At 37.3% G+C, this 27,228-nt stretch overlaps 1 protein-coding gene across 1 annotated transcript in view; it reads right to left on the bottom strand.

Annotated features, from left to right (window-relative positions):
* The window catches only part of PDGFC (platelet derived growth factor C), a 135,249-nt gene that overhangs the window by 51,532 nt on the left and 56,489 nt on the right, over window positions 1-27,228 (bottom strand). Inside the window, exon 2 of the mRNA XM_056326538.1 lies at window positions 4,857-5,052. Coding sequence (XP_056182513.1) covers window positions 4,857-5,052 — 196 coding nt within the window. The remainder of the gene's footprint in view (window positions 1-4,856; window positions 5,053-27,228) is intronic.

The following is a 27,228-nucleotide window of genomic DNA, read 5'->3' as shown; positions in this document are numbered from 1 at the left end:
AACATTAGGGAAAAGGGAGGGAGTGAACTTAATGCATGTGGCTCTGTATCATAAAGGGTCATCCTAAGAACCCTCAGAGGAAGAACGTCCCTGCATTAAGAGTTAAGTACTTAATTTGATTTGAAGGGGGGAAAAAAGTCACAGAACTACTCACATAGATTTTACCCCATGTTAGCACTGACAGCTGCCTTCAGCTTAACTAATTTTCTTCAGGCAAAAGTTCTACATATTACACATACTAACTAGAAAGCTTTGGGATTTCTTTCAAAACAGAGGTAAATGATTCACTTATACAAAGATTCACATATGCAGCTGCTAAAAGCTCCTCCAGCCCCGCAAAAAAACCAAAAACCCCCACCACAAAACAGACTATAGTTTATACTTTAAATTAGAGGACTGAACAGAATCGAAAATGAGTGTAGCTATCATAATATGAAGACAATGGTCAAATGGCACCTATTATTCAACCATCAGTTGGTTTCACATTCCTTTACTCATGTATTTTATCCGTATCATCTTATCTACAGAAATTGCACTTTGGATTTGTGACACATCTCTGTGGTTTATTACATATAATACAAGTCAGACTGTAATCATCTGACAATTAGGAAGAACAGCTGCAACCACCACTGAAATGAACTAGAGCCATTCTGCGCACAGGCAGACAGTGAGTTTGATACACACTACTAACGTAAGAAATATATTTTATTTATTTATTTATTTTCCTATTGCAGCATTGCATTTTAACGTTCTAATGTACAACCAACTCACAACATCAGGCTGACTTTTAAAGACAACTGTAGCATCCATGTTCTGCCCAGAAAAAAGCTAATTCTATGTATTCCTATCACAAAGCTGTTACCATTGAATGTAAGAGACAAAGCAACAAATTTGGACAAAAGCAACAACTGAGAAAAATCAGTCCTTCCTGGTCATGAGTTAAGGCATCTCTCTGATGACAGGAGCTGTCAGGAACAGAAGTCTAATGGCCTCATGATTAAAACAGCATTGAGGGGCTAGCATCATGAAAATAATGACCTGTCATATCAGCAGAAGAAAAGCTGCTGCTTTTCTTCATCAGAAAGGGTGGGCTTACAGAATGTAAATCCCCTAAGCCTCTGTTAGCTTATGTAATGAAAATTCACTGCCAGTCCTATCATCTGAACAGTACTGCACAATGCAGCCAGAAGACTGTACTCCTCCTTTTCTGTTTGTTTAGTTTGCTGGGTTTTGGGTATGGTTTTTTTTTTTCTTTGTGAACTTTTTCATTCACAAGTCACAACTGAAATTATAAAAGCAAACAAGACTGAAATTACTGCAATATTGCAGAGATTTATATATCTATATTATCAACCAAATAACCTAAATCTCTTCTGAGATACATGCATGGATACAGTTTCCATGTAAATTGGAGTTCGTGTTCACTTTGTGGAAAGGACACTGGTATTCTTACCATTCTGCCCACAGAAAGGGTTGCAATGCAGATGTAGTAGAACTACACTGTTAAGAAAATCATTAGCTGTATTTCAAGCAATGCAGAGATGAACTGCATAAATTTCAAGCCCACCACAATTGTAAAGGCAGGACAAAAACCACCTGGAGAAATACAGGCAAAATATCAGAAGTTTATTCTAAAACACCTATAATTTAAACTTTGTTTCGAAAACATATAGAACACAGCAATCGTGCTTAAGACTGGTGAGAATCAGCATGATCAGAACTCTGCTGGTTAATGTTGTTCCAGGCGTGTCTGGGTCAGGATGGCTGGTCATAAACATAGAATTTGCTGTAATGCAAATGTTCTACCTTGGTAAATACTGTTAATTGAATTGCAGGTAAAAATGGAGTGGAAAAAAGCCATACAGGATCACCCCGATTCAGATTCAGGGAAGTATTTAAAGTGGAAGCTAGAATGATACCTTCAACGTATCTGTAAAATGGGATATTTGCTCTAGATTAAAAGACCTCACATAACAGCTTGAAATGTCAGAACTGATGTTGGAGAAATCCAAGTGTGGAGACCAGGCAAGCCAGATATAAGGCAAAAACTTGCCATAGCTTCAGGATATATCTAGGACATCATATTTACCACCACCATTGTTTTCCTGTTACAGAACTATGCTAAGGAAAAAGTCTTATGTAGTTGGATATGGTTTTGTTTTATTTTTTCCAATATGTGAGAAACATTTGAATTACTATGAGACTTAAAAGCTGCTAATTACCTTAAACTAATATAGTCCAGTGTTTTCTCTCATTGACCCCATGAGCTGACAGTACAGGGTGTTAGAGCCTACAGCAACGATGGAGACAGCTGTAGCATTGCACAGAATGTGCACCTTAAGTAGGTAGAGTGGCAATGACCACTGCAGGTAACTCGTGAGGTCCTCTCATACACTACAGATGGGAGAGAAAGGTGTCCTGGTACAAACTGTACACTGTGGCACAGAAAGTCTTAACGTTACCAGGTTGTACTTTTTATCTAGTTTCGGTCACAGGTCAGAACTAAAGGATCAGGTCACTGTAAGGTACAGAGTTACAATACATTAAATTTCATACCGTATTATGTTCTGTCCTTTGTCATATAAATGTGCCTTTGGAGGGGCTGTTGAGTGCTCTACAGCAACAATACTGGTTTGTGTGTTTCAAGATGGCAGAAACAGCAGAATAACAAGTAGTATGGGATGTAGTCAATAAAACCCCTTAGCTTTTCTACAGAAGGTACTGGAAAAAATATTATTTTATTAGGAAATATAAGAGATAAGAAATGCAAGATACAACTTATTATTCTGATAACTGGTAAATTACTTGGCTTGTGTAGAATTGTTTTACATAGTTCAGCTCCCTGTGTTAGTTATTTCCTCAACTGGTCAATTATTTATACTCCCTTCATGTCCAACAAAGTACACTTTCTCTTTAACCGAGTTTGGTCCTGAATTTAAATTTCATAGGAACCCTAGCTATAGTGCTTTTTTATAAGAAAAAAAAAACAAAACAAAAAACAAACAAGCCAACAATACAACCCTCTTCTTCAGAGGGTCATATCTTCCAAGCCAAAAAGCCCAACGCAACCTCAAAAGCACACGTATCAGGGAGTGCATTCGTACAGCTTCCTGGTACCCCTGCACAAACACAAGCATGGTAAGATTATGACCGAGTAAAGATTACGAGTGACTTATTACTGTTTCTTAACTTGACCAGTACTTTTGTATTCAGCACATTGTTTACTTGAATAAATATACTCCCATTGAAAGGCTATTCTAGTTATAACATTAAAAATATTTTAACTTATCTTACTTTTTTCTTTGCAAGCAGACAAATGAGTCACCCTACCTGGATTTTCTTTCACTTGCTGCTTCACTCTGCCATATGCAAAGGAAGAAAAACCAAGCTAAGTTTTCATTTAAAGAAAAGAATTATTGTGCAAAGACAGTGCACTCATCTGAGCAAACATATGTTTATAGTACTGGGTATTTTAATTATATTTGACATGGCCTTGACAATTACTCCCTTCAGAATTATGAAGGAAAGGTATCTGCCAATCTGTTATGAACCTCAGCTCCCGAATTAAGTGCAAGAGTAACCTCTAAGAAATTCGTTGATACAAGATATAAAAAACCAGCTGAATATCAGTTAATTAGAAGAAATGAAAGCAAGAATCAAATCAAATATGTATACAAGGTACTCAAAATAAAACCCCAAACAGAAAAGCAAAACAAAAAAATACTTTGAAAGATTTGTGTGAAATACCTCTCCAGGAACACAAAAGAGGATATGACATTCAAATGACAAATTTTACCTGTTCCTTTATTTACTGAAAAGAGTTTAAACAATGTACCACTATTCACACACTGGGATTTTAACGATGTGTTGCTGTGATGGCAGACAGATACAGGATACGAGAGTTTAGTATCTCTCCCCCTTCACACACCCACAGGAAGTGTATATAATGTCAGCTCCTATGGCCTCACAAAATATCCAAACCACGATCCATCAGGTAGCTTGGTTCAAAACTACATCCCTCCTGATGCCTGTTACGCCATGGTTGTTTCTCTCCTAAGCTACAAAGCCTTCAGCTGTGAATCATAGGAAGGAACTACAGATTCCGTAAGTCCCACAGAAACCTGTGCCAGTGATTGAGAATGCTTACTGAGGCTGAGAAAAAAACCAATACCATTGAAGAATGTCAATAATGTCAACTAATGCAATACTGTAAGTGTTGTTTTCCATACAAAACAGAGAACTTTACCATTAAAGGCCATTAAAATATTGTGCAGTAGGGAGGTAAGTTTTTTGTGGGGGGTGTTTTTGTTGTTTTGGGTTGGTTTTTTTTGTTGGGGAGGGGGTGGGGGTGGGTTTTTTTGTGGTTTTTTTTTTGTTTGTTTGTTTTGGGTTTGGTTTTTGGGGGTTTTGTTTTATTTTGTTTGTTGTTTGGGGTTTTTTTAACAGGACATTGTACTTTCTGGTCATGACCTGATTTCCACTTCAGGTAACCTGCTTACCTAAATTTTCCCTGGAAAATTAGACATTAATTCCTCTAATATTCTGTCAAGAGTATATTCCTAGATGTCAAAACTGTTATTTGAGACAGAGATAAAACATTTCACATTTTTGTATCATAATATATCTGTGGCCCAGATACTGAATGCAGAAGGAAAAATGGGGGGACCCCAAAGATTTCAAGCATAAAGTCTTTTTCTAGTACTGCAAAAGAGAATCATAAACTAATATTTTAATAGATGCATTTTATAAACATACTGACATGCAGGTGTCAGACTTTTGCAAAACTCAAGCAACACCTTTGCTCCATCCCCCTACCTCCCGTCAGATTTCTCTAAGTTAAGGGAAAAGTAACTTACTTGCAAATGTCGTCTTCTGGGTCCTCAAGCCCAAATTTTTCATCAAAGGTAAGCTGTATCCATACATTTTCATCTACTGCTACTAATCTCCACACTAGTACAGTATTGCGTGGGTATGTGTGTGGAAACTTGGGGCTGTGAATACTTCCATTAGTAGTCACAGTAATTATCTTCTCATGCTGAGGATCCTGCACACCTATAGTAAAGACAGAAAACAGATGCATCAGTACTTATTTCTTCTCATTTTCCTGCAGTTTTTGTTAAGTACGCACAGCTACAGACACTTTGGTTTTGTTTGCTTTTCTTCACCTTGCAAGGAACGTAGCTCAGAAAAGCTACATAGTGACAACAACCCAAAGTTATTAAGTGTACCTTTGCTGGCAAAAAATGATTCAAACCCAAGCCTCAACTGCTGTTCAGAAAGCAGAACAGAAGTTCAAGTGCAAAAACCTGCATGCAAGACTGGAGTGCTCACAGAAGCCCAGCAGCCCAAGGGACCACACCATGCAGCCTCCCGATGGATTCAGATTGCACAGGGATCATACGAGCGTACAGGGAGAGGTCTGCTCACACCTGCCACAAAAGGGATGGTTTAAATTTGTCTCTTGTTAACAGAGACTGTCCTACATTTATTGAGTCCAATGATAAGCATTTTGATGACTACCTCCTTCCGGAGGGCCGTATCAGCATAAAGTTATCCCAATACAGGAATGAAACTGGGACAGGCTTGGGAAAGTCACCAAGTGTAAGAAATTAGGCATTTACTGACAAGCCTCAGTCAAGGGCATTCCACAAAAATCTTCACCTCACTGTTAAGACTAAACAAATGTAAAATTAAATGACTGTTTTACAATGCAAACGAATTTACAGCAGCAAATTTCAGAAGACATAAGCCAACTACACTTGATCTTTAAAGCACACAGTAACACTGAAACTACTGAAAAGACCTTGTCAGGTTATGAATCCGTAACTGTGAGGAGTTACCAAAAGGCAAGGACTCCTTCGGTGAGCAGCAGCTGTGCCTTTCAGAACCCCAACAGCTCTCTCCACAGTAACTCAAGGAACCTCATTCTCAAGTGCCCAGTGTTCACAGGAATTCACATCCAGCAGCTTGGAATCGACTCGTACTGGGTATTCAGCTGCAAAAAAACCAGGCACTGACCTAATCTGGATGCTTTTTAACATTGTGACATACACCGATGAGACCTCTAAACCATAAAATTTAATTCCATAAGCACATCAAATGGAAAAACTCTCCTTATGCTAGAGCACATGGCTTTGACTACCTTTGGCTTTGTCAAAAAACCCGTATACACTCAGGCTTGACATTTCAGTTAGTAAACCATAGGATTTCTCAGAGTTACTTATTAAAATCTTTAGTAACAAGATAAACTTGTAGTTTTGTACTGGAGAGTTATCAGTATTACTTTGTTTTCAGCTACTCATTGTCTCTTTCAGTTGGATACTTTATCTTATTTTTCTGATTTTTTTTTTATAATCAGTACTATGACAAACATTCATTTGAAGCTATGTAAGACATATATGCTTCTGTCTACAATGAAAATACACATTGCAATTGTACCTTATTATAGCTACACGTAAAGGCTGACAGCTAAATGAATGCAGTACAAGAAAAAAAAAAGGCCATGGAAACAGCATTTCTATTTTAAAAGAATTAATCTGCACTTAAATATAATTTAAAGTCTGATGGACTTTTGCCTTCTATTCTTTTGGACTTGTGCCTTATACTTGCGGGATGAAAATGGTGAATTTTCTTTTAAGAGGAATCGCTGCTTATATAAAACTGGTTAAGTGTGGTCTTGCCAGTATCCACACATAGTTCCAGAGCACTGACACTCTTGTGTACAAATAAGAGAGGATAGCATGCAGTAATAAGAAAAAAAGCACAAAAAAAGGCACAAAGACCTGATTCCAAATTTAGACACTTCACTGGGTTTTTGTTAGCTGAGTCACAAGCATTTTTCTGTAATGTATAGTATGTCAGCTCAGAGCTGCATGCTAAACACACGAGCCAACAATAATAAAACTGACTTTCCCAGAGATTAGTCCACCAGAGTGCTATTTCCAAAGTATGCAAAGGACCACCATTTCAGACAAACATGTCAAAGTGTGGTGTCTGACGGCACTATAGTCATGGGTTCCTTTTTTCTTTCAAAGCACACACAGGATTACAAACCATGTTATATTTTACAAAATATTAAGTGTTTTCTTTTGTATCATCAGGACAATGGTAACAGCAACATCGCAAGTAAGGACTGTACATAGTCCAGGCATATCAATTGAGAAGTCAATGAAAAGGGGCAAAAGAAAGAAAAGGCATGTAGCAATTTAGTGAACAGAAGTTGTGGCATCTCCAGTACATTCAGCTCCTCCATTTATAAAGGAAAAATATCTATTTACTTTAGCACACAACAGTGTTCCATGAACATATCAAATTCCCACACACACCACTTGCTCCATTTCAAATATTTGCTCTCACACAGTGGAATTCCTTCTCTTACAAAAGAATTATTTTGTATGACTACAAAGGAAAGTAATTGCTGTCACTGGAGAATGAAGCTGCTTATTTGTCTTCAGATAAGCCGGAATATTCCTTTTTAACTCTTCTACAAAAATTGTACCATTGTACCTTAACAAGCTAGCCTTTTCCTGAGTTCATGCATGTTATGAAAATTGCTTTTGAGTAAACTGAGTGAAGAGCATATCTACCTGAATGTGGTTGAGACTACAGTCTCTATTATTTGTGGAATTACTTTGTAATTCCTAACTTTCTTTTAGGGATAAATCAGTCCAAGTTACACTTAAAAAGGGAGTAAGTAACAAGTTCAGTCAGATTTACAGCGGTCAGCTGTATAATTCCAAACTATACACATTGCTGCCATGATCTGTGTGCCTTTGTATTTCAAGCTATCCCCTCCCCACCCCCCCAAAAAAAAAAAAAAAGAGGGAAAAAAATGATTATTACTGTACAATCAGCATTGAACAACCTTGAAGAATCAGTTTAGGCAAGGACTGAAGTAGGCAAGGCACCACCGCGGTCAGGGGGCAACAATTCCACACAAGGTAAATGGGGGCAGAAAAGGACCAAAACAATTAGTTGCATCTTCAATAAAAAGCTTCATCAGCAGATGGGAAACGGAGATCACCCACAGGAGAACGTCCTGGAAACAGGGCACACTTGATGGGAAAAATCCCTAAGCCGACCCAAGGATACAACATGGTTGTACTTATTAGGAAAGGAGAGCACACACTTCACACAGCCTTAAGCTGAAGAATGAGCCACCGCAGTCGCCTTTGATGTGGTACAAGATGCTATCACCAGATTTATATATCTATCAATACAGAAAGTCTGCCCCTGAAAATTACAAGATTCCAGGCATTCTGGAAGCACAGCAGTGCCTAACCCTTCCGCCGACGTGGTAACACAGATGAAACCCCACAGTATCACCAAAGGGATCAGCAGATGCCACTGTAAACTGAAATTAAACCCACTGACTAGACAAGCTCATTCCTGCCTGCTTCAAAGTAGGTCTCTTCCCCCATGGGCACAACACATTTCAAAGATCAGCACTGACACTTTTTAAATACAGCAAATACCTCTTTCTTAGTACATTGTAATCACTACATTGTAGTAAGGATCACGGGTGGGACTCGGACAAACCGCACGCAGCTCAGAGACGGATGAGGAGCTGCGCACCACGGGTACGGGAACGGCCTCGGCACTGAGCCATGTCAAAGGCTGATTCACTTCAGAGGTCACACAGTACCTTTAAAACTGATTTTTAAAGCTTTCTTCCTAAACCTACATGGATTTCACAACAGGATGACAGTACCGCTAATCACACACTGTTAATGTTACTTGCTTAATTTCATTCAATAGCCCTTAATTATGACCACCAACTTGCAGGCCTTTAGAAACAGCATTAGCAAATGTATGGCTATCTCTGCTTTAAAAAAAAAAAAAAGCGGCCAAATTCAAACATATGAACAGTTTCAACTCTAAACATTTACCGATTAACATTAGAACTTTTCCAGATATACAGTAACGTTGCAGTATGTGCAAGTCCTCTGCTTTAAAACTCAGAAACAAAAGATGACAGTAACTAGTTCATTACCACAGAACCTCAGAGGGAAGCAGGTTTTTTTAATTAAAGTAATCAAAAGGTTTTCCTGACAACATTCCCATATAATTTTTACAACACTCCACATATGTACAGAAACCGACACTTTGTAGAATAAATTCTTTGAAATGGAACATAACATGCCATTTCTTCCTCTTTCACCAGACTTTCAAAAAGCAGTATGCCTACTCTCAGTAGCAGTAACTCATGGCGTACAGGGCTACCTCCTTCTGCCCTCTTCCTCTGGTTCAGCTGCCTCCGGGCACTTCTTAGCTATTATCTGGATGTAACAGTCAAAAGGAAATTTAACTCTTTTGCTGGGTACAAAGGAAAAGCTGGAAAATCGCCTGTTATTGGCAGAAAATTGAAGACAAATAGCACTGTTTGACATAGGGCAAAGCCACTCAAAATCATAAAATGCTGCTTTGAAGGGATCTCTGGAGACCTCCCGTCCCAGCTCTTGCCTGGGTTACAATTCCTGCTCACACCACGGCAGGTCACCCACTTGAGGGTTGGCATTTTCTAGCCAATGCTCACATCTCCTCATGGATGGAAACTCCACAGTGCCTTGGGATAACCCGTTCCAGTGCTGTACTATCTCCCTGGGTAAGATGTTTTTCCTAATGTCCAGTCTGAACCTCTAGAGCTGCAATTTCTAGCCATGAGGTTTTCCGGGTTCATTTCGGTTTTACAGCCTGTGCTTCTACCAGGAAGAGTTTAACTTGGTCAGCCTTGCAACTACCCTTCAGGGAACTGGGGGGCTGCTATTAGACTGCCCCATAGACTTCTCTTCCCCAGGCTAAACAAGCCCAGCCTCCTCACGCTTCACTCACTGCCTGCCACCAAGCAGATGCTGAGTCTTCAAGCCTGGCCAGCCAGCCAGTTTTCAACCTACCTAACAAGTAGTCTGTTCTTCCCAACCACTGTGCCTCAAGTACCACAAGAAAACCTTTTGAATCACACAGTGTCTGTTTTCATCAGCAGCTTTTTCAAGCAGTGAGAAAAGAAAACTTCAGACAGACTTGCTGTAACTCCTAAGATAGCTTTCCTAAGTAGAAAGTGGTTTGTGGCTTTTCTGGGTTACATCACTAGCCTTTTGTGGACTTTACATTTGGAGTTGCTTTTATGCTTTGATATAGCTACCTATTTGGAATCTTGACATGATTCTTTAGCTATTAGAAATAACACAGAGAGAAGTGCACATACCCATAGTACATATACACTATATATATATATATATATATATATATATATATATACACACACACACACACACATATGACCTGTCAATTATTGCAGCATGGCAAATTCAACTTCTACCCAAAAATCTGCTAATTTACACAGGTACTTGTTACCCAAATTAGCAAAGTAACAAATACAATATATTAATTATGCAAAGTCACAAAGTAGAAGCATGTACGAGAAATATTACATCTTGTTTAGATTACTCCTCCCTCTGACACATACTTACCTCACACACTTGAAAAGGCATGTAAAAAAATTCCAGTTCACACAGCTCAAGATGAATGTATAAAGGATTGTACTTGTGGGTTTTTTTAAAATCCTACAATTTAATCTATTCCTTTTTTCTTCAGTTACTATTTTGAGTTCAAACTTGTACTGTTACCTTAGGCACTGAATATCATACACTATTTAACTGCTGGCTAAAGGTCTTTCTGCTGAAGCTATGTAAAGAACATTATGTGACACAGATGAAGTAAGCGGAGAAGCAAAAGCTTTCTAATCGATCTTCAGGAACCCTCAGCTTTGGCAGTTGGCCCAAGAGGGAAGGACAAAAGGGGGTGGGGGGGAAGACATCATTGGAGAGCAAAGCATGGAACTGCAGTAAGAGATTAATAAAGTTTCCAAACAGCTGCATGACTTAATGTCTTGCAGAAGATAATCATGACTAATCATATACTAACAAACCTTCTTTATTCCAAATTGCATCAAGAAACAAAAATGAGTTTATACTTTTACTTTACAAGTTTATACCTTATAAACGTCAAGTATTCTGCCAGCACTTTGCCTAGAACTCTGGCTTCTGCTCAAAGAGGATGGCAATTAAATAGCTTTCTCGTGCACGGTAAATCTTCTTGCAATACAAGTAACCTCTATGGAGATCTGTTTTCAGACCAAAGTCTTTTGGAAGGCAGTCTTGGTCCTGAACTTCTCAATATCTTTTAAAACTAGATGAACACTACATTTTAGCCAAGACAAAGAAATCCTTTTGCTGAATGTTAGATGAGGTAACTGTTTGGTGTTATCACTTGTTCTAAGATCTAATTATTCTAGAGTGTTTCAATAAGCATTTATTCCAATGTCCACAGGTAAAGTCGTGTCTGCAATGGAATCAGTATTAAAGCTCCTGCTGACTCTTGAATACGAAAGGAATTCCATCTATACTAAATACATAAAGCTGTTACAGTAATTATTTTATAATGGATCGCAATAATATAATCTTTCTACTTTCAGTCATGGGCCAATAATTATCCTGAAATAAATAGGATTATTAGTATGTTCCATATTCATAAAATAAATACATATTCTAGTCATTCAAAAATTAACAAATAGCTCTGCAATATGACAGTTCGCACTTAAACTTATTATAGTAATTCCCTTCTTTTCTCTTATGGATAGAAGAAATGTCAAGCTGGTCCTTTTTATAATAATTTTTCACATTTGTTCTTGCCTCATTTTTTTCCTTAATAACAATATTATATGGTAAATAAGCATAATGTAACATACAGACTCTCGTCAAGGACTGCTGCCTATCTCCATCCTCTTCCATTAAACTGCTAGCTTGCGTGACCTGAGTCACCTCAGACAGAAAAGGCATCACTTCAGGGAAGAAAATTCTAGCCTCTTCCCCTGACCAAAACCATTTAGCTATTTAATAAATTAATCCAGAAGCAAGGGTTGTTCTGGAGATGCAAATGAAGAGGCAAGGATATAACATTTCCAGCAGAAAGTGCTGTGGAAGTTTTGCAGGCACTGTATTATAGTTAGTTCCAGTAAAAATGGAATTATTTGTAGATGCACTGCTATAGAGAATTGCGAAAATATTGATAACTGTAAGAGCACATATATTTAAAAGATTACAGACTGGGTATAAAAAAGTCTCATTGACAAATACAGGCAGAATAACACACTGAGAAGCTAATCTTATTCCACATCTGTACTTTGTAAGCGATAAGAAAACACATCAGGCTATCACTGATGCACAAAGTTTTAATTTTTAATGCTATTGTCTGAAGAAATATTATCCAGGAGAAGAATAACTCTTATTCTTTATTTTTCATTAGTTGTATATGGTTTGGATAACAGCTGGGCATTTGACTCTCATCTATATACTATTACTGTATTAGAAACAGTAGATGAATCATTCAAAGTTCACCAGCCAGGATGAATGAGACAGAACTAAAAATACCTTTTGTATGCACAGCAACAGAACAGCTGCTTATACCCCTACTTTTCTTCACTTTAAGTTATTTACAATTCATTTACATTTACAGTATGGTCTCCAAATGCCAAAGTAGTATCTGGAACGGTGATGACAAAAAAAGAGCCATAACAAATGTGTAACTACTCAAACTAATACTGTAGCTCTCAAGTAGGGAGGGATGGAGACAGAAAGATTGGAAAGGAGAGAAAAAAGAGAGGAAAAGGCAAAACAGGAAAGAGACCGTTATGTGTTAATTACCCCCCCTGTCTTTTCAAGGATTGGCAGATAGTAAACTGCTCCGTGATCACAGTATCAAGGGCAGACAACAGATACTATCAGCCTAAATAGCTGACCTTCACCCATCAACAGCATGAGCTCATCATGACTTCATCGTCTTCCCTACAACAGAATTACTTCTTCCACTTCCTCATCCTCTTGTAAGACCTTGTCAACATTTTTCTTTTCTGCTATACTCCAGAGCATCAATTGACTACATATTTTTTGATGTTTTCTGTATCTTACTTTCTCTTCCCCTGCGGAAGGGGTGTTTTACATATTCTGCACTGACAAGTCCCTCTGTACCAAACCATGTGAATAGATACTGAAAACTTCCAAAGTTGAAACAAATCCTAACGGCATACAGCAACGGATCCATTTTCCAGTTGTAGCTTGTAGAAGACCAAAACAGCAGAAGGTTCAGTCTTATTTAATAACGAACAGGTAAAATGAGTAGTCCTCAGTGAGTTACGCTCAGAAAGGGACATGCTTTTGAAAGCTACTTACCCAGGTTTTAACAAACATGATTAAAACAGTGACATTAGGAATTGCAAGTGTCCTTGGAAAAGTACAACTTACTATACATGAAAAATGTTGTCAATAGAAAAGACATGCTGTAAGAGTTAATGCTGAGACAGACCACGAAGCAAAAATTAACAGTAAACCAGGAAAAAAGTTGCCCAGCTGGAGAAATTTATACCTACTAAGAGATAACAAGGTTATATTTTTAGACTCTTATGTGTTTGGGAGGGTTGGGTAGAAAAAAAATGGTGAATATTTTCAAATATGTAAACCTTTCCAGTTCTGCTACTCAAAATAGGTATTTTTTTCCTACAGGAAACTGATTTAGCAAAGCTTTGAAAAAACAAATTAACTAAATTCTTAAAGGTAAACAAACACTGACAGAAATTGTAACTAAAAATGGTATCTATGGCAACAGCAGCAACTCAAGTGAATGTGAAAAACATCACATATAAATGCTCAAACCCAGCACTTCCAATTTGGTTTCGATTTTATTACGACAGCACTTACAAGCTACATCCAAAATTAGCTGTGTTAGTACTAGAGACCACACACGTATCCACATAGCATCAGTCAGTCTGTCTGTAAAGACTGTACATACCAGCCAAGGTAGGCAGGGACGGGAAACAGAGCAGTATTACCCTGACTTTCCAGGCTCTGCATGGCACAGAGTGCTTAGAAAAGCAAGAAGATAATTTCAACAAAACCATGAAATTAACCTGGATCTCCTTTCATCTCAGTTAAAAGCCTGAGTTTCAACGCCATCCTTAAAACCCATGTGTATCTCATTTTCTAATACTAGATATGGCTCGATCTATGCTTTTAAATGCATGTGATTCGTGTCCTTTACAGAAAAATTCTTTAAAATCTGATCCATTTGAAAATTTCACTTCTTGATCTTAAGTCAGACACTGTTGAAAAGCAACGCTTAATTTTATTATGCCACTTTTCTTTATGGTTCCTTCAGTTTATATTGTGCAGCACTTGTTAAGAACAAATAGTAGTAAACATTTGGGGAAAAGATTATCCACGGTCCATATGGAATTCGGTCTGAATAAACAGACTCTGTGGATACGGTATGTGTTAAACAGCTACATCTTCTTTTAGATATTATTTAGAATGAAGAATATAATCCTGTCTTGATCATGTTTCAAGACAGGGAAGGAAAAAAAGAAAAAATAAAAACATTACCCTAATCTTTAGAAATAACAGTCATGAAATGGTTTTGTTAGCTTTTTTCCATTGTTTTGCTATTTGTGTGGGGTTTATTTTTTTAATTCTTCACACAGTAGAGCACTACAATGACAGCAATTCAAACATTTATGAATACGATCAGTCATATTTCAAGTTCTGAAAAGTATTGTTAAAGATAATTCTGAAAAGCATTACTGCTTAGATACATGAAAATATAAATCTGATTAACATTTTTCTTCAGAAAATTACAGTGACAAGTTATGTAAGAGGACACATAAAAGAAAACCAAAGACTGAAAAGTTTTGTACACTACAATTGAAAGTGTGACTGCAACACATGTAGGGCTAGTTTTAACCACACAGTAAGAGTAACGATCACAATGAAACCAATCTGACATCCAGTTCTCTATCAAAAATGCAGAGGGCCCTAAGCAAACTGCAATGTTTGTGCCAAACTCTTGGTACAGAAATAACACTGCTACTGAAAAATCCAAAAAACCAGCTTAAAGCTGCCTCAGGCTTGCATTACATATACAGAAAATGTACCTCCAACATATCCCTATGTTAAAAAGGCAAGAGAAACAAAGAAAGTCCTATAAAGAAATTATTTGGCATCTGCTTATGTATTTTCTGAATGGGACTATGCTATACTTCCAAATTCAGAGACAAAGAAGACATTACATCTTTAATATCCATTAGAGCAAAACAAGATTTTAGCTGGTATTAGACTTCTAAAACAAAGCTTTTGGAAGAAATTTAACGCCTTCGTCTCATCAAAATTTGGTTGTGAGAAGATGATGTGGCAGAAAGTGGTCATGCAATATCAATACCAATCTGCAGAGATGAATACAATGCAACTTTATTGAAATGGAAGAACTTCAAGCAGACAGAACTCAGGACAAAATCAAACTTGAGACACCTTTTTTCTAGTATCATCGTATGGACAATTAAATCATGCAACATTTTAGAAAAGTTCTCTTCTGAAGAAGATTTGCATATCTAGAAGCAATTAAAAAAGAAAGCACAAGTTCAGCTACAAAAGACAGCCTGTCTTTCTGCAAGGAGAAAGTGAGAAGGTTTCGTAAAGTATAAAATTGCCGTCTGGAGGGATAATATTTTACAATCTCCTGTCAACACACATCTCTGATCCTGCTGGTTATTGAACTTGCGTACGTGAACACCAAGGATATCTTTTATATACAGACCACAATGGCAAGCAATCAATATTTAGAATAAGTGATAAGAATTTTCTTTAAGATAGGATAACATTTCGAGCTTCAGTGAGAGAACTCTTGCCATTCTCTCTAATGTTAGATAAGCAAAATACATGCCGTTTTCAGTTAATTGCAAGTGGTATGGGCCTATCTGAACCGTCAGCCCTTATTCACACCAGGGACTTCATGGAAGTCAGATTAACATCTGCTCACATTCGTACACCATCCATCCTTACTTTACTCTGGCCTTTCTATTTTTCCAAAGACAGACCACAAAGACATACTTCAGCAGCCATAACAGACCTACGTCCCGTAGCATGTGCAAATGCAGTCACCTATTTTCAGTAAAACTGCTTCAAGTATAGCAGGTATCCTTGAGAAGGACTAGCAGCAAGGCCTGAAGGACCATCACAGTCACAGTTTATGCCACTGAAAAGTTTACATGCAGTGCTGTGATCTTCAGAAACCTATTGGTATAATGATTCATTCCCCAGTGCTGCCATTGTTCACCTTATTTCACCTGTTAATTTAAGATTTTACTTATTCACATAGAATTTATTACTTATTTCACACATGCAGCTCAAGCTTTTATCATTAGGTACTCTGACTTTTTTTTCTGACTACCTCTAATATCAAAATCTTCTTATAGTGTTATGTTTAGCCCAAGATCAAGAAGCCTTACATGGGATCATCTGAAAGAGCTCCACAATTGTAAAATGAAAGGTGAGATTTGAAATTTACGTCACTCCAAAATCCCTTGTTTCAGATAAGGTTCCCGTTTGTCAGCCTTTTTAAAACTACCTAAGGAAACTGCCTGTGCTGTTCCCAAGGATCTTGGCAATGCTGTACAGAGATGTATTCCTTTAACATAATTTGCTCGATCACAGCACCACATGAAAAGCTGCTGTTCAGCTTGAAATCCAGCATGCCAGGTATGCTGCTTTCCACAAGCCTTATCCTCAGTGTTACTCAGGATCGTGGTTAAGTAACAGTTCTGTATACTGCCAGATCTGTCACTATACCTCTTTTCAAACTTGAATCCTCACCAAACCATCCATAACACTCTTCAAATTCTTTGGAAAACACATACAGGCATATGGGAGGGTTGGGGGAAATCAATGGTTAAAATGCATTTTGCACAATACCCCTGTACTTCTGGAGAACAAGCAAACAGTATAAAATGAAATCAGACCCTTAGACTTAGGAGCACACTTAGTAGCTTGACGACTGCCCCTAGGGGACCGGCTTAGTTCAGACCACATGGCTTTGGTTTAATATTCAATGGTAGCACAAACAGTGACACACCTCAGTAATGGTCTCTTGCCCAAGGTGGCTATTAGAAGTCCATCTGTCCACCAGTAAGAGCTGCTTCACTAATAATTTATCCTAGGTCAGCTGTAAGCTAGGTCAGGATATTTGATGAAAACCACTTTACAGTCTCTTCACACACTTTTCAGAAGGTGGTTTGGATGCCTGTTATGACTGAATCTATATCGTCACTTGAACTCCTCGAGATGGAAGGTAGAACTATTCATTTCACAGGCACAGAACTGCATTTGTGAAGTGTAGTTTAGGCAAGTTGAATTCAAAGTTCACATCACATTGCATGACTGTCAAAGTAAGGAAGAAATTAAATCCCAGGACTTATTTACTAAAAAAAAGTAAAATAAAAAGGATTTTGCCCTAGTTACACACTTGGAATCACTACAGAATGATTTGAGTGTAAATCCCCATGCTGTGATTGTAAAAGAGAATTATATGCTTTAAAAAAGAAGAAAACTGTAGCAATTTCAATGAATTGAAATTGTGCCTTATATTAAGGCACTGCATTTTTGTAGGGCAGAGCAGCAGGTTACTATACAGAAGTGAACAGCTTTTATAAATGTGCATCAAGATGTGGTTATTTCATTTATAATTTTATGCCTAAAAACTCCAATGTGTTCCTAACACAAGGCATTTATCAATGGTTTCAATGCTAGGTGAAGCCAGTAATTCAATTGCAAAACATACAAGACAGGAAAATCAAGCCCTCAAGCTTATGCTTTCATGCAAATTAGAATGAACAAAACAATTAATGTATGCATAATCTAATCCAGCACCACAGTTAATGAGGCATTTGAATCACTTGGTGATAAATGGTCTACAATAGCTAAACATGCATATCAAGCACACGATGGCTGGATGGCTGAAAAAGAAAGTAAATATTTTCACATCTAATCAGTTCCCCTCTGCAGAACATCAGTAATATCAGCGTCTACAAACTTTAATGGTCCATAATTTTGTTTACTTATTCCACCACAGCATGGTATGAAAAAGAATTCAATACACACAGAATATTTAAAATTAACCTAAAATTTGTTAATTCAGCCTTTATTGAAATTTCTAGCCAAATTAATCTTATCTTCTTATTTCTAGGCACCTTAGCTGAAGTCTATTTTTTTAAAAACTTGTAAAATTGAAAAAAAAAGAGAAAGGTCCATAGTGTTATAGCAGCTGTTTGAAACTGGAGGCTTGAAGCTAAGATTATAATGTGCCACAGGTAAAGTATTATCTGCACATCAAAGCCTTGCTGCTGTAAGGAAATATGAAGCACTGGATGCCAAATGTTGACTGCCTCCACTCTGAAGCTGAGTAAGAGAGCAAAGGTTCCTAATCAAAATCAACTGAGAACGTGTGGGTATGTGGGTTGTTTTGGTGGTGGGTTTTGTTTGGGTTTTTTTTTTTTTTTGGGGGGGGGAGGTGTAGCAGGCTTGGTTTTGTTTTAATGCAGCATATTAACATTTCTTAAATATTTCAGGAACTAAGCACAGTGAGTAGTCTTGGTCTTCTGAAAAAGCAGACAAGTTAAATGATGTCCTTGGTAAATCAGTCTTGACCACTGGCATTTTTACTGTTTGAGGACTCTGTCCTCACTGACCAGATTTGAGGGAAGTAACTGATTTGCCTCTTGCTGGTTGCAATTTAAATTAACACAATTTGTTAGTGTAGTGAAAGAATGATGAAGTTAACTGCTGACGTTATTCTCTCAGAGATTATTTTAAAACATGGGCATTACATGTAATTTTCCTGAGGATGCTAAAAATAATAATAAAAAAATATTCAAGCAAGGTTCAGAGTAGTTTTTTAAATGCAGAAATGTCTTAAGTTCACCTGACTTTGGTGTCGGTCTTCAGCAAGCCTTAGGGCATGAAAGGGTGAAAGGCAGCAAAAGAGGAGGAGGATTGATATTTCATGGTATTACCTATTTACATAGAACTCAATGTTACTGAAATGTTGATTTCACTGCAAGCATAGCAGTTCCTCTGTAGTAAGAGAAGTTTTCAAAATAACCTTTAGAGTTGAGGTGTCACTGTTAAAAGAAGAAAGGCTGGGCTGCAAGAGATACTACACATAAATACATCTATGTATAAAAACGTATTTCACTTTAAAATGGGACTTCTATTTTAAAGCTAATAAATACGCACTTATAACAAAAATACTTTCCTTCATGTGGTACTAACTTTACTCATGTTTTCAAATCCCCTTTCCACCAAAAAAATATTTTAGAGAGAACTAGAGTTTGATCCCTATTAAAAGTAATTAGACTTAACTCTTCCTGGAGCATGCTGCCATAGGATACACATAGAACTGATATTTTTTATTATTATTATTAGAATCTATAAAGTGGAAAAATATCCTTTTGTACAGAACTTTCACCTCAACTATTTCAGCATTCTTGAATGAAGAACAGGAGGCATTCCAAGTTGCATTGCTGCAAAGACAAACCACATGCATCCATATACAGATATTTATTGAAGAACTGAAAAAAACCTTTAACCTCTTCCATCAATTAAGAGTATTAGTTACTTTGCAGTTCAGCCGAAGTAGCTCTGTGGTCTGTAAAGTCTTTCCATATTTCACTCTATGGTTTACAAAAAAATTAAAAAAAGTTTTCTTGGAATAAGATCTCATCCTATTTTTTTTTCAAATTTTAAAGCATGTCTAATTACTGCTAAGTGCTCTTCTGGAAGTAACATAAAATCTACTTGTAAGATCCTGGGAGTTCACAGCACCAGTGAAAGTGAAAAAATAACTAAAGAGAACAACAACAAAATAAGTCATCATCTCATTTTGAAATTGGCCAAATCTGATGAAGGCTAAAGTGATCACACACTCTCAGCTCATGGGAATGCAGATTTGCCTCTTAAAGATTCTTGTTTTCACAAATTGGAAGAGGAGAGCAGAACTGTTTCTGATATCTTTGAAGACCAGCTGCAGGCCTAAAACTAATAAAGATGAAAGTCTTTGTGCCCACTTCAGAAGAGATGGATGTGAAATATATCAAACATCAGAGGCATTATGAAGTCAACAATGCTAACAGCCGTGTCAACACGAGTCCATACCATTAGAATCGTTAGTAGCAGAAAAAACAATTAAGGATAGAAATTCAAAGTGTAGCCAGATTCAGACTGGCACGTTCCCCAGAATTTTTCAAATTACAGTCCAAGGATATCCTCCGATCAGCGTTAAACAGTTTAATCATTCCACTGTCTTTGTGTAGAAATGTAAAACACATACTCCAGTTCAGCAGGGACTCTGAGAGTGACAAAAAGAATGGATCAAGATCTCACCAGCCCAAGTGATTCCATGTACCAGGAGCATAGAAACTGTTTTCCTTGCTTCCTGCAAATTTAATTTCCCGTTTGCTCCATTATTCTACCACAGTTTACTGCAGCTCTGAGAACCCCAACAGCAGCCCACTCCCCGCCCCCCTAGGGTGAGGGAGGAGAGTCTGCTCAGCACCACGCTGCTGCTGCTGCTGCTTCCTCATGTCATCATCGTTAGGGTCAAGCCTGGCACCACTTGCCCTGGGGGACTTCTGGCTTTAAAGTAGTTCCTATCTCTTTGTGACATTATATGTGCACACCACCAGAAAGCCACTAATATTCTGATCAGTAAGTTCCTTTTCAAACGCTGGTAAAAAGCAGTTTCTTTAAGTTTGCTGGATGAAGCAGAGCTACCAGGACACCCCATGTATTTATTCTCTCAAGCACAGGGCGAACCAGCTATTCTGGGTGCAATTTTCCTTAACCACATCGTGACCATCTGATGTATTAGAAGAATGGTACTTAACTGTGAGATAACAGGTAGAAGAATGAATACATGTCAGAGCATTTCAGACATTTGCTGTAGTGATAGGACTTCCTTTGGGAGTCTTCCCACAAGGACTGGAAGTTTCCACAAGGGTCTGCATTTGCACTTTGTCCAGTGTTGCTTATTATCCTTACTACTTCTACAGACTGGTCTAGGAAAGTATTAGGCAAAAGCCCAATTGAAACAAAGTAACCTTTGTAAAGTAAAAATAGTACAGATTAATAAAGAGGCTGGAAGCACAGTTTCTTTTGTTATTTTGGCAATTTTTCACATACAACTCCCTCCAACCCCCAACAGCTGGAAAACTGGGTTTCATTCCCTTTTCTGGTACATCCTGCAGACAGTAAACCCACCTTATCCATTTGCAAAATCACTTGCTTTCCTTGCGATTGCTGTCAAAATCCAAGCTGACAACAAAAACACTCCCTTACAGACACATGCACCATTGCCACAGCACATACCACTCAAGCTCTAATGCCTGGTGCAGGATGCAATCACTAGGGATAAGAAGCTGGTAAACCTGGACATCTACTCACAGCTCAGCCTAAAGTCGTTCATTTACACAATATCCTCAGACTCAAAGGCATTTAGTTATATCCATTCAGGTTTCCTATTCTAATAACACCCTGCACAGGACAACATTTTTTTTCCTGTGCTACTGGAAAATACTACTACATAAATATTAAGCAACACCAATACTTACCAGCAATTCCTAATTAAATAGCCAAGGGACTTTAATTTGCCTCCTAAAGCTTTAACTTTTACAGTTACTCTAAGAAGAGAAGAGAAAAAGCCACTTCCTTATTTGTGTTATAAATTACGTTTTAATATTTATTCAAATTCTGGTTACAAGTAAAAATAATTGTGTCTCCATGCGAAAAGGCAGGAGTTAAGATAACATGTTTAAGGGCATTCTGTGTAACTATAAATTTTAAAAAGCACCTTATGATAAATACTTGCTGTGTCTACCTACTTATGGAGATAAATCCTGAAAGATTATAAGAACCATCCCCTTTTTCAACAGAGCATGTGATTATCTTTTCACCGGGCTCGTATTACCAACTAGTCTGGGCTAGAAGACCAGTCTTAGATTGCTAACATAACAAAATCTTACACCTTTAGTACAACAGAACTTACCATAAGTCAAAGTAAAAAATTAACCTCAAAAAACATTTAATGACATCCAAAGCTAAAGAAAACCCATAAAAGAGTTTTTTCATTAAAGTCCAGATTTTACTATTACCTTAACATCAAAACACCAGAAAGTCATTAAAACTTCCTTTATTATTATTATGGTTGTTTATTATTATTGTTGGGGGTGGTGGTGAGAGCAGATAGTTGTTTCCCCCCCCCCCCCCCCCCCCCCCCCCGCCTTTAAATTCAAAGTACTGTACCATCATTACTACCTGAATCTTTAAATTAGCCATAGTCATTTGATGACACAGTCTACTGGAATCCTTCTCATCTGCCCTTTCCCTCTTTTATTCCATGTACATTACAGCTGGTAATGTGGATGAAATCCAGATGTTATGTAAAACAGCTGCAAATATGTGCTTCTATCTAAGCCTCTAGTGCTTTTACTCATACACAGAAAATGCCTATACTGTCAATGTTTGTGAGATCAGTTCAGTAGAAAAAAAAAAGTCAGCTGCTATGCCTCATTACCAAAAGTCAAAAAGAACTCCTAGACAAACTCAGATCTTGACTTAAATTTGGATACCAGTTGGTTATCAAGTTATTCATTCAATGTCAAAATGTACTACTTTGTGTACCAGTTTCATGGCTTTTCCCCCCCTATAAATACATTATTCGTTGTATTTTACTTTTTTTCATTTTGATCCATACATACATAGCCGCACTCTATAAGAGCTGATTATCTATCCTCCTCCTAGGTTTGTCAAAGCCTTATCTAAATATGCAGTCCTAGTTCGTTAATGAAAATGAAAGCCCTAATTTTTCTCCCATTCCATTGCCTTAACTCTGAATCATATTATTTCTACTCACAGCATGCTTTTTTAGGTAAACTAAGTAGAATTATTGATTGGTCACAGTAGAAAACACAAACAAAAAACTCAAGCACTAATATGTGCATAGAATACCACCATATTAAGCGGTTTATAGAAAAGAAAGAAAAAAATGTTAGTCTCATGTAAATATTAGAATTGTGAAGTTGAATATGAAGCATCAAATGTTAGTTTTCATACACATGTTATATAATGAAAAATTATATTTGTCTAACACTGAATTAGAAGGTAAACTGATGACAAATTATTAAACGATCTTGTTAAATCTGGTATATTAGACAGTGTACAACCACATAGTAAAAAAGCATTCCCATTTTTTTCTGCACACACACACACAAAATACTGTCATAATTTTATTGCTGTCAAAGAAGATGGAAGAAGAGGAAACAACATCTACTTTTGATTAAACAGTTCATATTGAAACGGACTGTGGAATCCTCTTTTTAACAATGTACAAGCCTGTGAATTTTTATCATTAGTCGTCATACCAGACTTGTTCCTGAGAATGGTATCTTTCCAAGGAAAGAGGGTAAGCAAGTATTTGTAAATATTTACAGCAAATATTTTCTGCCATTTGTGATGCAGAACCCAGAAAATTACTTTGACAAAATTAAGAGTTATTATTTTTATTTTTATATATCCATATACATACAGACATATACATATATACACGCACATATAAAACTATTCTATACATAATTCTAAATTACCATGTTTGTGCGGAAGCCTGTGGGGATGTACTGTCTCCTGGGAAAGGCACACAGTTCCTAGCTCAGGAAGGATCATCTACCTGCCTGCAGCACACTTGGCACCCAGAAGAAATTCTGAGATACCATACAGGGACTCTCCACAACGCTGTAACTAGCTGCCCAACTCTACCACCAGTTCCCATTTTTTACTCCGTGGTGGTCTTTGCAGAGTATCAGTACAAATAATAGCTGAACACAGTCTGACACAGCTGGATAATAAAGGTGTGAGCATGAACGCAAGGGACAGTAAACGAGTTACTCAGTATGCGGTTGCAGAGAAGATCTGAATACTCAGAATTGGTCTAAGATTACAGGAGGAAAATACTGAAAACATTTCTACAAATGGAGTACTGCAGTATCTTACCAGTGTAAGAGTGACTAAGAAAAGACAAAGCATTAAACTGATAGATACATATACCTCCTGATTACTGGGGATGTAAGAGAAAAGAAAGGCTTCCAATGAATTAAGAAAAATGTGTGTCACAAAGCACAAAAAGAGGCTGACAGTGCAGTGCTGAAACCGCCAGGGTAATAACCCTACAGACAGTTTCTCATTTCTACGGGTCTCCATGCAGCAGGACTGTGGAAGGAACGCAGATATAATTTGTCTCAAGTTATTTCTTTTTTTCCATTGTCTGATCACAATTTTACTGGGCTTGTTTGGGTTTGCAACTACAGTTGCCTGCAAAGATTTTTCTTCTGAGAAAACCACTCCACAGCTACTGAGGGTTCTCAGTTTTCCCACCACAGCACCACAACTGGGTAGTGCCCATCCAGGACACTGCTTAACAAGTACTAACTGACCCCTTAATGTAACTGATTATAGACTGGATTATACCCTATACATTACAGTAAAATATAAGTGAGGTTATCAAAATGGGCACCAGTTCAGCTTGTAGAGTTATGGTTTACTGATGACTGTATTCCAGAAAAAACAGAAGTGTAAAAACATAACATTCATAAAATCCTGTATTCATGATTATTCACCATTTCTAACTGTGAAAAATAATTTATAATTTTAACTCCATATTATTCCAGGGTTTTTGATTCTTCATTTCTTTTTACAACAAAATGCCATTTTACATGACATAATTCAGTATCAACTAGAGTCAGTCACTTGACAGTGGTGCTAAGAAGTTGTGAAACTTTTCAGTACATGTGTCCTACAGAAAAGGCCTTTTTCCTCCCTAAATTATACTCTTTCATACCCCATTACTCATACTTTCCACTTCCATTTCCAAAGGCAGGAGTATAGGTTTCTTAAGTATCAGGGATGAAGCGTTACCCTTTCTTCTTATTTTATTATGTTTATGATTTCCCCCTTCTTTCAATCTTGAAAAATGTTGAAGTGAACATGGAGGAAAAGTAGTCAGTTCTGGGGAAATCCCTGCTTTCTTTTTGGGGAAAAAAAAAAAAAAGGATCTTTTTAAAAAGAAGAATAATTTATGAAAACATTTTCACAACATATTTTTCCTTCTTCCCTTCCACCTCCAATAAATCAATAAGAAAATAAATAGAAACCTTTTAATAAGTAATTAATCATTTCTACAAGTTGAAACGTTTCTGATTTGCAAGACAACTGTTTTAAAATTTAGGTATAAATCTCATTACACTGTTATTTTCCACTTACATGCACAAATTAAGTTTTCTGCAGAAAACATGGAAAAATCACAGATATTCTCATTAAAGAGCAGAGGTTAAAGGCCTTTTGGTTTTAACCAAACTTATGCAAACAAAGGGAGAGTTCTACTATGCTACTTCCTGGAGATTAACCCCTATTTCCCAAAATAACCCCCCCTCAAGTTGCTTTCCATTCTTTTAGAAGATTCATTTAAGCTACTTTCATCTCTCTAGAAGATTAAAATCTAATCAACAGCAGAATATAGACCAAAAAGCCTTTGCCTATCATTAACAACTTCAAATTATGGCTCATAAAACAATAACACTCCGAAGTTTATTCATGTGTCTGTTTCAGAAGGGTGGCTTTTGACATTTTTCGTACAAGTTCACCTGCTTTCCTCCTCTACCACCATTTACTGACAAGTATAAAAATGCAATGAAACAAAACTATTTCTAAGAATTATAAATATTAACATAGATGTCTTACAGTATCTTGCAGTGTCTTTTGGTACCAGATGCCTCCTTCCAGAAGGACAGGCTACCATGTTTGTGTAGTTAGGGAACAGGCAAACTAAACAAACGATTCTTAAAGCTTAATTCTTGCAGCTGTCTTCATTCTTTTAGTACAGCTGTGCAAGCTATGAAAAGCCTATGTCATAATTAACTATTTTGCTTTCACTTCTCATCTCCTCTATAAAAGACATAAATCAGTCACTTTTATGCCAAAACTTGTAATATACATAAATATAATCACTATTATAGTAGTTAAACCAAACTTAACAAGAGTCAGAATCATAGTGGCACTTACAATGTTAACTAACGTCTGCTGCTAATGACAAACTACTCTAAGTAGATACTTCATACAGCAAATGTCATTTCTCTTTTGGCTGTGCTACTATCAGATAGATATCCCTTGTATTTTACTTATTTAAAAAAAAATAAAATAGTTCCCAGCAGAAAACCCACCAAACTCTCAAACTTTCAAGATCAATTATAGGATACTTATGTTCCATTCTGAATTTGTGCTGCTCCTATGCTGTAATGGAGGTAACCTAATAGCATTCTAACATCCTGCTGTTAGCTTCTTTTTTGTCAACTCTATGTAAATATTCATAATTTTTGATAGCTGTATTATGTAAATGCACGTTTTAAAAAAGTCTGTATAAAATATCCAAGAGCTTTTCCAGTCTAAATACTACCCCCATATTTATTCTCACTACTATTTGTGAGGTCTCTGATTTCTGTAATCACTCTTGCCATTTACAACTCTCACCAAGATCTAAATGACGCACGGAGAGACAGCTTCTGCCATCTCCCTGGGGACGACTCTCAGAATAACACATTATTCATAATGAATAAGTCTAGTTGGATACGCTCCTCAGGAATATCAGACAGGCTGAATTACCAGCATCTTCAAAGAAAAAGTCTTCACTGTAAAACTATTTTCTTCAGACTACATCTGCCCGAAGCCCAGCATAAGTCTAACAAAATAAAATAATTCCGTGTTTGCATGGTTCACAAATAGTAAGAGTCAACTTTCATCTCACAGAATCCTAGTTACAGTCAGGAATATTATTACGAGCACACTTGCCATCTGTACTCAAACACTAATGGCGCAACTGGATTGACTGTATATGGACAGAAATGGTCTCAGAAAGATTTGGATTACAAAACAGATAAAATATAACAGATGTGCCCAACAGCAGGCAGGCTGGCATTCACTTCGCAGCAGCTGAAGCTTCCAAGAGTAAGCATACTGGAGTAATTCATCTGTTTTAAGCTTTCAAGTCACAAAAAAAAGTGCAAGTTCAAAAGTACCCAAAGGGGGGGGGGGGGGGGGGGGGGGGCGGAGGGAGAAAAGGGAAAAAAAGAAGGCGGGGGAGATTTCTTTCTTGGATCATGGATGGTATGGTCAACAAGCTGCAGCTCTAAACCCTGTAGCATTATTTTCTACTCTGGATCCAGGCTTAGCCAACCCATTCTGAAGCTCCTGCATGTGCCCCTGCTCTGTAGTGAACTGGGTAGATCACCTCCCTGCCCACCGGGACTCCAGG

This window comes from Falco biarmicus, chromosome 1, assembly GCF_023638135.1.
Source record: "Falco biarmicus isolate bFalBia1 chromosome 1, bFalBia1.pri, whole genome shotgun sequence".
NCBI lineage: Eukaryota > Metazoa > Chordata > Aves > Falconiformes > Falconidae > Falco > Falco biarmicus.
This window is presented reverse-complemented; position numbering and strand designations above follow the sequence as displayed.